We start from the raw sequence: 12,277 nt of genomic DNA, 5'->3' as shown, positions 1-12,277 counted from the left end.
CCCCAGTGTCTAAGCCTGGTCTAGGGCCCCTAGGAGTCCAGCTGCATGACACCTCCAGTACAGGAGGCTCCACCTCACACACACACGCGCGCAACATTCTCGCTCCCCTTCTCTGACCTCCTGGATCTCTGCGCTGAAGCTGAAGACGTTGAGCTCCTGCAGGTTGGAGAAGGTCAGCGGTTGCTCCAACAGCTTCGCCCCCACCACCTTCTCCATGGTCTCCCAGTGACGCGCTTTCAGACAGGGGTTACGCAGGTCTATGATCACGGGCAGCTGTGCACACACACACACACACACACACACACACACACACACACACACTCAGGCACCGCCACACGGGCGCAATTTGGGGAAACAAGACGGAACCTCACGCAAGGCCGAGACCAGTCACGTGTCCCGGGCCGATCCGGTGCGGAGGCCCCACCCACCTTCTCCCGCATGGATTCTACGGCGGTCTTCAGGCAGGGCACCACGTTGTTGGGCGGGAGTCCTTTCTCCAGCTGGCTCACACACTTGCCGTATTTGTTCACCAGGGCGCCCAGCACCTCCAGCTCCAGCTCGTCAACCTTGCTCTGCAAACAACCACAGCCCGCATGTGTGTGTGTGTGTGTGTGTGTGTGTGTGTGTGTGTGTGTGTGTGTGTGAGTGCGCGAGACTGACCTGCGTCCACTTGCTCTGCAGTTGGTGCCACTCCTCTAGCGAATCCCATAGCAGATGCTTCAGTTTCACCTCTGCGCTCAGTTCCTCCAGAGACTCGTACTTGGTTACCTCCACCTACACACACACACACACACACACACACACACACACACACACACGACAACAGAGACATGACGTGCATGCAGAGTGTGTGGGAGTAACGGGGCCCTCTGGTGGTTGGAGTGGCTCACTGACCTTAAAGTTCTTCTGGTAGGATTTGAAGCGGAAGGCTTGGGCCTGAAGCTCGTCTATGGAGATCTGGATATCGGCCAGCAGCATGCGCACTTTAGCGCGGTCGGCGTCGATGTCCAGGAGCTCCCTGTTCTGGAGATCCAAAAGGACAGAAATAACATTGAAGGCAAAAATAGCCAGAACAGCCCATATAAACTGGGCACGCGACCTGTGGATATAAACACAACACATTTACTAAGCACTGCTTTTAAGATTAACTGGTCAATAAGATTAAAGATTAGCCTCACTGTTGTGTTGAATTAGACAACCCATAAGAACCTTCACCGATCAGGGAAAAAAGCTAAATAGATCCATCTGCTCTGAGCTTGCGTCGTTCACTAGTGCCACTTCTCCCCAAAGTGGACAAAAATGCCTTATTGCACCTTTAAATGCAAGAATGCGCAGATACAATTCCACAACAAATCAGGAAGCAGGTGTGAAGCAGTGTCTGTGTGCGTGTGAGAGAGGCACCTCACCTCTGCTTGCTGTTTGACCCTCATCACCTCCTTGTTGAGTTCGCTGATGTCTCGCTGCAGGTGCTGACCGAACTTGTCCACATTGGCGTCCCTCTCGCCCAGCGCCCTGTCGATGGCGTTCTTCATGGCCGTGAGGGACGGCTGCAGCGTGGCGAACACGGCGAAGTCCTCGGGTGGGGCAGGCACAGAGTACTGCTCAATCAGCTTGTACATCCGGCACACGGCCTCGGTCTGCACGTCCAGCACCTCGAGCTGACCGGTCAGTGGAAGCGAGAGGGGAGTAAGATACCGGCGCACGCACACTTGCACGCACACGGTCATATTTTCTGCCTCTTACCCGTTCCTGGATTTCATCCAGAAAAGTGAGAGAGTTGACATACTCGATGGTTGCCGCGGGGACAAGCTCCAGTTTGAATTGGGCGTCCTGAACCTCGGTGATGACGGCATCCATCTTCTTCTTGGCTAGCGGGGGCAGTATTTCATGAATGGCCTACAGGGGGCAGCAGTGCAACGGACTACAGTGAGCTCCTCTAGTGCAGGGGGTCAGCCCTGGCCCAGGACAGTTACCTCCAGACCACCTGCGTTACGACTATGTAAACTAATGTATATTATTGTTTAAGGTTAAGGTGTATATGTGTGTGTGTGTGTGTGTGTAACCTCTATGCAATGCAGTGGTGATGGAGTGAGTTGGCTCTTCAGCTGTGACGTGTCCACCAGGAGCATGCCCAGGACTCGCTTTGGATTAACAGCCAAAGCTTCCTTATGCTGACGATGATATTTCTCCAGTCTCTCCCCAAAAAAGTCAACTCCTGTGTCTCACACACACAAACACACACACACACACAGTACATTAGTATGTTTATGAAGCTTTTCGCTGAATGTTACTGTTTCTAAACAGAGCAATGCCTAGACCAAACTACTCTTCATTTTACCTGCAGCATTTGGATTTAGTGCATTCAAACAAGAAAAGAATTATTCTATTATTGTTGCGAGGAAAATTTGGCTTGCACAAAGCAGACAAGAACAAATTAACCACACACACACACACACACACACACACACACACACACACACACACACACACACACACACACACTCCTAACGGGTGGAAGGAGATAAAGGCTGTACCGTAGTCCTGCTCTTTAAGAGCGGTGAGGTCCAGGCTTTCATTCTCCTTATAGAAAACTCGGAAGGGCTCAAACGTGCTGGCGTACATGTTAGCAGCGTCAAACGCAAACTCCACCGACTCCTGCAGGGAGTGAAGCTCAGAAAACTCAGAAAAGCTTCCTCCCGGGCCCAGCGGACACCGGGGAAACGCTCAGCGCGCCAAGTCTAACCGACGCTAATCTGTTAACATCTGCGCTGGCCGTGGGCTAAAACACTCCAGACGGGGCATGAAGGGCGAGATGCAATGCAGCATGAAAAGAGAAGCAGCTGTGCGTGCATGTGCGGAAGCATCCACCCTTCATAGCAAGAGTGTGTGTGTGCGTGCATGCGTGTGTGTATTGTGTATGCAGAAACAGTTTGGGTTTGTGGTGGTGAGTGGAACAACAGGAACCTTGATGGAGCCAATAATGTCCTGCAGGTGTTGGTCATTGTCGAGCGTGGCATATAAATCTGGGCCTTCGCCACACGTCTTCTCCTCGGTCTGCAACAGACAGGCCGGGGGGGGATTAGTCACAGCACATATCGTTAAGGACAGGCCGGGTGGGCCTGCACCTCGTTGTAAATGATGCGTTTGGGGTCCGCCATGTTGCACTCGGATCGGCGGCGCTTCGGCTTCTCAGTGGCGGGTCGGGGGATTAGTGGACGTGTGCCTCGTTGATGATGGGTTGAGGGGTTAGTACTACTGTACCACGCCACCAACGACGGCTTGGGGACCGGTGGTGGTGTACCTTGCGGTTAGGTGTGGGTTCGGGGATTGGTAGCACTGCACGCCATTGGTGACTGGCTGAAGGATTAGTAACGCAACACCGTGTTATTAATGATTTATTAGGGGCCAGTAATATCGTCGCTTGCTGTTGATGGTGATGCGCTGGGTGATTAGTAGATCGTGACCTAGGGGGCGGGGGTACCGCACACTGTTTGGTAATGACGGACCCGCGTCGCCGTGCCGCGTCGGTAATGACAGATTAAGGATTAGCATTGTACCTTGTTGTTAATAATGGGTTGAGTGAAGGCATCAAAACAGGAGTCGGGCAGCAGCGGCTCCAAAGAAAGGACTGTCCTCTGGAAACGGGAGATGACCTCTGCAAAACATGCCTGACACACACACACACACACACACACACAGCTGTCATCACCGCACTGACCACAGATGTGCTTCTGATTACATTAAACCACTCACTCACACCACTCACTCACACAGAGTATATGTATGTACATAATCATGAGCTGGTGTTCATACACCGATGACCACACACCTGGAAGTCGTCGATGGAAGGCCGAAAGGGCAGCGACTGTGTGTCCAGCATCAGTTCTGTGATGAACATGGGCAGCAGTGAAGCATCTGCACTCTGCTCTGATACGTTGTCCTGGCACGCACACACACACACACACACCCCACCCCCCCACACACAAACACATAAAAAAACAAGTATACAATGCATGAAATACTCCACACATACAAAGCACACTGGCAAACCCCAGCCGTTTACACATACACAAGTTTGTTCACACTAAAGAACCTAATACACACACACACACACACACACACACACCCCACACACACACAAACACATAAAAAAGCAAGTATACAATGCATGAAATACTCCACACACATACAAAACACACTGGCAAACCCCAGCCGTTTACACATACACAAGTTTGTTCACACTAAAGAACCTAATACACACACACACACACACACACAAATCTTACTGCCTGTATCCTAACACATGTTACTGTAATGCCTACATAATAGTATTCTGCATTACAAAATATGCACACACACAGGGACACAGACACACCCACACCCACCTTGGTCTGTGTCTCATGGCTGGTCTCACCACTAGCCCAGCTCTGGATGAGTGCATGTGAAGGTGTGTGTGTGTTCTGCTCCTGAAGCAGACTCAGGAGCTTGCTGATGGAGTTGACAGCCAGCACATGCATGGTGTTCATGATCAGGTAATCAGCCAGGCGGATAAAACTGAACACACACACACACGAACACACACACGAACACGCACACACACAAAGCTCAACAGCAGAGCCAGATCCACATTACACAGACATGTAATGCTAAGATGCTAAGGAGTTGTATTTTGTTGGCTATAGCATGTGTGTGTGTGTGTGTGTGTGTGTGTGTGTGTGTGTGTGTGTGTGTGTGTGTGTGTGTGTGTGTGTGTGTGTGTGTAAGAAACACTTACCATGTAAGGCGGCTACAGTGATACCTTTTGTTGGCCTGCTCTGTATGGCTCATTTTCCCAGGAGTGTCCTCGCACAACAGATCAACATCAGCACACAGTTTACTTTCATCTCCATCTAAAACACACGCACACGTCCCTGATCTAACCAAACAGCCAACATCCAATCAGTGCTGCCCCACCTGCACCTCCTGCTTTAACCGGGAATGTGGCATCAGTCCTACATCAGAGTTAACACTACACTGTACAGTACAGGGTGGAGGCTGAAATACAACATAAAACCTGCCTTTCATTCTAACGTGTGTGTGTGTGTGTGTGTGTGTGTGTACTGGTGTGAAAGCTGATGTAGTCAGCCAGGTGTGTGTGTGCGCGTGTGCATGTACCAGTATGGAAGTTGTCGTAGTCAGGTGTGTATCCAGCATCCAGCATATTCAGACGACAAGCACTTCCTGCCACCTCCTTTACCAACTCTCGGAATTCCTTCAGACGAGAAGATACCTACGACCAACACATGCATAAACACACACATCCACACATGCACACACGCGCACACACGCAATCACAAAATTAACACCCAACAGGGCCAAACTGCTCTAAAGCCATGCTGAGATAAACAGCTGAGGCTGTGTGTGCCCCAGCACACGCACACACACACACACACACACACCGAGCAGCGTCCCACCTCTCCGAGCTGAGCGTACTGAGCGTCCCGGAACTCCTCCAGCGTGTGCGTGCGCACCGTCTCTGCCCTGCAGAGGCTCATGGCCCCCAGACGGCCGCACATCTCCCGAATGTCGATCAGCGCAGGACGCAGGGACTGAAACATGCCGGAGCACTGTTATTTCAAATTTGCTAACATACAAAACTTACAAATTGCTTATGAATTGTTGTTTTTGCCTGTGAGATTCTGAGATTTCTTAAGTAGTGGCATGAGAAATTAAACACATACTGTATATCCTCAAATATACACTAGTAAACTGCGCCATGTCTGCTAAAACTAATGTAAAATATATGAACATAAAATCTAAATGTTTTGCAACTAAAGACTAAAGAGAAGAATATTTAAAAACTTGTAACTAAAATGAATCAAACAGTGATAATGAAAACTACAGTAATGAGAATTTTAAAAAGACTTGAAAACAAAAACTTGAAAAAACATTCAGTACCATAAACTATAATTAGCTATGATAACCTTTGCACATGCAAATGAATGCACATGTACACACACACACACACACACACACAGATATGTGTACACACAAACACATACACACGCATGCACCCAAACATGTGTGCACGCACACATGCACATATGTGCACACACGCGCGCACACACCTCATTGACAATGAAGAGGCGCTCCTGCAGTGCGCGCCTGCACATGCCCACGGCCCTGGCTCGCACGTTGCCATGCCACACGCGGAAGGCCTTCCACTTGCGGAAGAGGGCGAAGGTCGGGATGCGCAGGAGCCGGCGGTGCAGGCGGTACTCGTGCTCCCAGCGCTCCAGCAGCAGGAAGCCCACCTGGCCGGCACGGTGGCGCAGCACGCCCCGCGCGCTCACCGTGTAGTAGTCCGACGTGTTGATGCTCTCGAACGACGCAATCCTATTGGCCGAGAGTGAACTCGGTGAGCTTACAGAGCAAAGGTCCTGCTAACGGGTCATGAATTATCCTGCTGGGTGAACCAGCAGAAGCAGTGTGGTACAATATATTCTTACCAATGTCTTCAAACTTCTACAATCTACTTTGACCAACTACCTCACTACAAACCTCTACCATGTACTTCTGTGACATGCCCACCAGACCCCTGCTGAATAGATCTTATTTCTGCAGCAAACAAGGCAGATGTTGCTTATAAAAGGGTCAATGTCATAAACAGTACGAAAGTCCGGTGTTTGATTTATAACTAACTCTGGAAATACCAAAGAAATATCCACCATCCCTGTTGTTTATCTGTTTCCCCCCCCCCAACTCTTCCTATATTTATATCTGAACGACATTTGTCAGAATGATTCTGGGTGGGACTCTTACTTGAGGTTGTATGCATCATACTTGACAGAAGACTTGGGTTCTGCTGAGGTCATGTAGAGGAACCCCAGATGAGGGTTGTTCCGGACGACCTGCGCGATTTCAGTAGGGGAGCGAATTCGGGCACGGACCACTTCCTCTACAGAGCTGAAGTGCAGTGGATTCAGCGGTGGTGGAGAGGGGGAGTGGCTAATGGGTGCCAAGGTGACAGAGGGGTGTTTGGAGCTACTTGGTCTTTTCCGCGGAGAGGCGGAGCTGAGCATGCTCTGAGTTGTCCGCACCTGAAGACCAGGTATATAGCCAGGCAACTTAAAAGTTAAGACTGTCCATTAGTAGAGACCGTGAATAATCAAAATATTTTGCTCAAATATTAAGCTCCCTTTGAAACTAAACATTGTCTATTCTTTGATAAAATGAAACAATACAATATAGTGAATTTTACAGAATGCGACGCAGGTTTATTAGAACACCTGATCTCATGGCCATAAGGTCCACCTTTAGCAGCAGTTTATAGATTTTGTAGATTCTACACATGGACTAAAAAATGCAAACAGGCTTTTATAAACATTACATGTGTGCAAATAAGACATTATAGTTGACACAATAATAATGAACACAGTGCACAGTAAATAGCACACAGCAACGGTCTAGACGATTCTTCATCTTTGTGCGTCCCAATAACCTTCACAGGGGGAAGGAACACACTCGGAGAATGGGGGACCCACCTGTGCTTCTCTGAGGTGGTCTGGGATGCGGGGCAGCTGTAGAGCGGAGGGCCTTGTCTCCAGGGACGGGTCCGCACTCTCGGGCCTGGATAAGGGCAGCGAGGGGGGCTTCCAGCCCGCGCTGATCAGCCTCTCCCGGTTCTTCCTGTGGATGTACTCCGGCTGCGTACGCTCCCGGTACTGCTTCAGGGCCGGCTGGGGTAAAGCGCATTCGGTATACGGCTGTTACATTCACACTGGCAAGGTGACGAGCAAGGTTAAAGTAGACAGCAATCTCAGCACGTTTACAGGGCACGGCATGAGAAATAACCGTAGAGGAGTAAAATAATGAAGGTGTAAATAACTAAGTCAGTAAACGAATAATTGAGCTCATAGGTCTTCAACCCCGAAGCTTTCATTTCTAGCCCTGTATTTTGTAATGACTGGCGCTTCATTTTTGTCATTGAAAATCACATCCCTCAAGGTCCGGGGCTTGCTTTTACCTAGAAGTCAGACGTGACGTGCCTAACTGATAAAATGACGCCAACTGTTAGGATAACTAGCAGTGATGAGTTCGGGAGCGGCAGACGTCTGGTCTAAGCCACTGTCAAAAAACCGCCGTCTCTCACCAGAACGTCCAGCGGTGCGGGTCTCTGGGCGGCACGCCGCTTCTCCTGGGCCTTGGTGCTGTGGGTGAACACCAGGGCGTCGGGGCCGCGCTGCGCGCCGCTGGGCCCCGCCGACACGAGGCGCGCTCGCAGCATCTCCGCATCCGCCGGCGCGCGCCGAACCGAGACGGGAGCGGGCATCTCCGCCGCCTCTCGCGCTGAAGTAGCGTGACACCGCGGCGACCTTCTCTGAGTGAGCGAGGACATGACCTGACCGCTGTTCCCTTCACGTGTGCTTCTGATTTTTTTTTAAAAATTATTAAACAAATAAAAGCTGGCAGTTAGTTTGCAACCTCACTTTCTCGCTAGCTTGCTAGCTAACCTAGGAAAGGTTGAACTACACAGCAAAGGTAAACAGCAAAGTGAATGTGTTGACAGCTCATCCCAGTCGTTAACGGTACATAATCAGCAGAAAAAGTCATTCCAAAAAGGCTTGCTAGGTACATGAGCATACATAACCACGCTGTATTCCCCCGCACCAAACCACAGAAACTTTTGCAGATCTGTTTATGGTTTCTTAGCAACATGAACGGGGCTCCCTCGCTAGACTGGGTCGCGCGCGCTCACTCACTCTCGAGTCGTTGCCAATGGCCACACACACACACACACACACACAAATCTTGTATAGTATTACGTCCCACGTGTCAGTTGTGTTATAATGGTAGTCATAAGCCCTTAAAACAGTTAAAGACCTCTTTCATTAGTAATTATATTATTAAACACAAGTTTAAGTCTCAACTTGATTGAAAGTTTTAATCGTCAACAAAAAAGTATGTTCACCATCCAGACGACACAGACAATGAGCTGCAACACAATACGCATATTTAAAGTTTATGAATATGAATGGACCGTTGAATCAACTCCAGCTGAAAGCTAGCCTAGACTACAAAAAACGTTTCCTCTACTAATGAGTAGCTTAGGTTACCTTTAAGTTATGGCAGTGGTACTTTTTATGGGATGATAAAACAGGAATGAGCTATGTGTCACAGGAAAGGTTACAGTGCAGGAAAATCGTGGACATTAGACAAACCAGCAAACATACAGAAACACAAACGCACCTGCTGGCCGCTCATCATGAAAGCCGAGGGCCTTCTCTTTGACCCAAGGCTCGGCTGGAGTGCTTTTCCGCGCAGTTACGTCTTGTAAAGTGAACCCACAGCACCACTTCCTGTTCAGGAGCGATGCATTTGTACAAGGGCAAGTGTGTACAGGTACATCTCAATAAATTAGAATATCATCGAAAAGTTAATTTATGTCAGTAATTCAATTCAAAAGGTGAAACTCATATTATATAGATTCATTACACACAGACTGATCTATTTCAAGCGTTTATTTATTTTAATGCTGATGATTATGGCCTACAGCCAATGAAAACCCAAAAGTCTCAGAAAATTAAAATATTGTGGAAAAGTTCAATATTGTAGACTCATGGTGTCGCACTCTAATCAGCTAATCAACACAAAACACCTGCAAAGGTTTCCTAAGCCTTTAAATGGTCCCTCAGTCTGATTCAGTAGGCTACACAATCAAGACTGCTAGCTTGACAGTTGTCCAGAAGACAGGCATTGAAACCCTCCACAAGGAGGGTAAGCCACAAAAGGTCATTGCTAAAGAATCTGGCTGTTCACAGAGTGCTGTATCAAGGCATATAAATGGAAAGTTGAGTGGAAGGAAAAAGTGTGGTAGAAAAAATTGCACAAGCAACAGGGATAACCGCAGCCTTTACAGGATTGTCAAGAAAAGGTGATTCAAGAATTTGGGGGAGATTCACAAGGACTGGACTGCTGCTGGAATCAGTGCTTCAAGAGCCACCACACACACGTATCCAGGACGTGGCCTACAACTGTTGCTTTCCTTGTGTCAACCCACTCATGACCCAGAGACAACTTCAGAAGCGTCTTACCTGGTCCGAGGAGAAAAAAGACTGAACTGTAGCTCAGTGATCCAAAGTCCTGTTTTCAGATGAACGTAAATTTTGCATTTCATTTAGAAATCAAGGTCCCAGAGTCTGGAGGAAGAGTAGAGAGACACACAGTCCAAGCTGCTTGAGGTCTAGTGAGAAGTTTCCACAATCAGTGATGGTTTGTGGAGCCGTGTCATCTGCTGGTGTTGGTCCACTGTGTTATATCAAGTCCAAAGTCAGCGCAGCCGTCTACCAGGACCTTTTAGAGCACTTCATGCTTCCCTCTGCTGACAAGCTTTATGGAGATGCGTATTTCATTTTCCAGCAGGACTTGGCACCTACCCACACTGCCAAAAGTACCAATGCCTGGTTTAATAACCACAGTATCACTGTGTTTGATTGGCCAGAAAACTCACATGACCTAAACCCCATAGAGAATCTATGGGGTATTGTCAAGGAGAAGATGAGACACCAGACCCAACAATGCAGACCAGGTGAAGGCCGCTATCAAAGCAACCTGGGCTTCCATAACACCTCAACAGTGCCACAGGCTGATCGCCTTCATGCCACGCCGCATTTATGCAGTAATTCATGCAAAAGGATCCCCGACCAAGTATTGAGTGCATATACTGTACATACTTTTCAGCAGGCCAATATTTTATTTATTAAAAATTATTTTTTTTAATTGGCCTTAAATAATATTCTAATTTTCTGAGATACAGACTTTTGGGTTTTCATTGGCTGTAGGCCATAATCATCAACATTAAAAGAAATAAATGCTTGAAATAGATCAGTCTGTGTGTAATGAATCTATATAATATACAAATTTCACTTTTTGAATTAAATTATTGACATAAATTAACTTTTTGAGGATATTCTAATTTATTGAGATGCACTTGTATGTGAGAAAATCTCCAAATAAAATGGGCCTGATACAAGTGTGCCAAAGGTCACATGATTCACAAACAACATTTCTGGGACAGGTTAATAAAACCGTGTTTTTTTGCATTTGTAAAAGAATATATTTGTTAAGTGCAATGTATTAGAAATCATCTCTACATTTATTTGAAAGTATATAAACACTTGCAACAATCACGTTTTGTATTTGTAAAGCACACCTCGATTGTTAGTCGTGTTTTGTATTTATACACCGTATCTCGTTTGTTTGCAAATACTATGATATTTAAAGAATACGTTTTGTTTATTTGTGAAGTTTTAGCACCAAATTATTACCGAGGTCTTAAGGGGCCGTTTAAAAAGTGCACAAAACGATCGACTACAAGTTATATTACCGATGACTGGCTGTATGCGGCGCAGAATTCTTGACAGAGAAAGCGCGAATGAACGTGGCAATCATAAAGTCGTGATTTTCAAATTATTTTAAATGAATCATATCCTCATTATATTCTTCTTTACTCTCTTTAACTTATATATAAGGCCTGTTTTTTTTTTTTTACTCTCCATGAACTCCAACAATGTTAGAGACTTTCTCCCATGCTGTTTTTCTTTTACTTTTGTCTCTGTTCTTGCAGTTTCGGATCAGAGACTGGGGAAGCCAGACACAGCCGTTATTAACTTTGCGCCCTCGTCGCGCAGACCGGAACTATGTAGACACTTTATGCTCGGTCACGGACAACAGAATATTGCTTTCGCCTGATGTTCAACGCTGTGCAGAGTATTCCGTATGAACTACTGGAAGTAGTCTTTTCGCTACTCTCAGTTGGAAATGAATGGGGGCGAAATTTCGGATGATGAATTCTTGCGAAGTTGACACGTACCGGCAGGCTTAAATAAAGTGTTTTCACCGTTTGCTGCATTGCAAGCAAAGCTCCACGCAGCCAATAGGAGAGCAGCAGGTGTGTTTCCCTCCAATATGGATGAACGTCGAGTGTTATTGGTGACTGAAAACGAAGAGCTGTATAACACTAGTCTGAAAACCTATCGAGATGTATCAAGAAAAACATATCCTGGTAGAAGGTGTCAGCATAGGTTGGTCTCCCAGGTTTATAGTTAGGTGCTTTTAAACTAACCAAGAGTTAGCTTCTGAAATAAACTTGTAAGCTTACAAAGCGCTGGCTCTTTTGTCCATTGGTCAGAGCTCACGTTTACCTGCTCTCAGACCTGGGTTCAAGTCCTGGGTAGGTGGCTGCCTTTGGCCTTTGTTACAAGTATATGTATGATAGTTACTTATAAGTATGAAGATT

The 12,277-nt window shown here is 47.3% G+C and overlaps 1 protein-coding gene across 1 annotated transcript in view; it reads right to left on the bottom strand.

Moving 5' to 3' along the window:
* The window catches only part of dnah6 (dynein, axonemal, heavy chain 6), a 75,049-nt gene extending 66,672 nt beyond the window's left edge, over positions 1-8,377 (bottom strand). Inside the window, exons 1-19 of the mRNA XM_035530041.1 lie at positions 8,132-8,377; positions 7,524-7,718; positions 6,802-7,079; positions 6,108-6,375; positions 5,454-5,588; positions 5,155-5,269; positions 4,775-4,889; positions 4,386-4,554; positions 3,830-3,940; positions 3,558-3,668; positions 2,965-3,054; positions 2,535-2,655; positions 2,064-2,215; positions 1,744-1,896; positions 1,407-1,658; positions 895-1,023; positions 661-774; positions 429-572; positions 118-273 (exon numbers count right to left, since the gene is read on the bottom strand). Coding sequence (XP_035385934.1) covers positions 118-273; positions 429-572; positions 661-774; positions 895-1,023; positions 1,407-1,658; positions 1,744-1,896; positions 2,064-2,215; positions 2,535-2,655; positions 2,965-3,054; positions 3,558-3,668; positions 3,830-3,940; positions 4,386-4,554; positions 4,775-4,889; positions 5,155-5,269; positions 5,454-5,588; positions 6,108-6,375; positions 6,802-7,079; positions 7,524-7,718; positions 8,132-8,377 — 3,054 coding nt within the window. The remainder of the gene's footprint in view (positions 1-117; positions 274-428; positions 573-660; positions 775-894; positions 1,024-1,406; positions 1,659-1,743; positions 1,897-2,063; positions 2,216-2,534; positions 2,656-2,964; positions 3,055-3,557; positions 3,669-3,829; positions 3,941-4,385; positions 4,555-4,774; positions 4,890-5,154; positions 5,270-5,453; positions 5,589-6,107; positions 6,376-6,801; positions 7,080-7,523; positions 7,719-8,131) is intronic.
* Between the last annotated feature and the right edge of the window lie 3,900 nt (positions 8,378-12,277).

The sequence above is a fragment of the Electrophorus electricus genome, chromosome 9, assembly GCF_013358815.1.
Source record: "Electrophorus electricus isolate fEleEle1 chromosome 9, fEleEle1.pri, whole genome shotgun sequence".
NCBI classification, from domain to species: Eukaryota; Metazoa; Chordata; class Actinopteri; order Gymnotiformes; family Gymnotidae; genus Electrophorus; species Electrophorus electricus.
The sequence above is the reverse complement of the archived record's forward strand: the minus strand, read 5'-3'. Positions and strand labels throughout refer to the sequence as shown.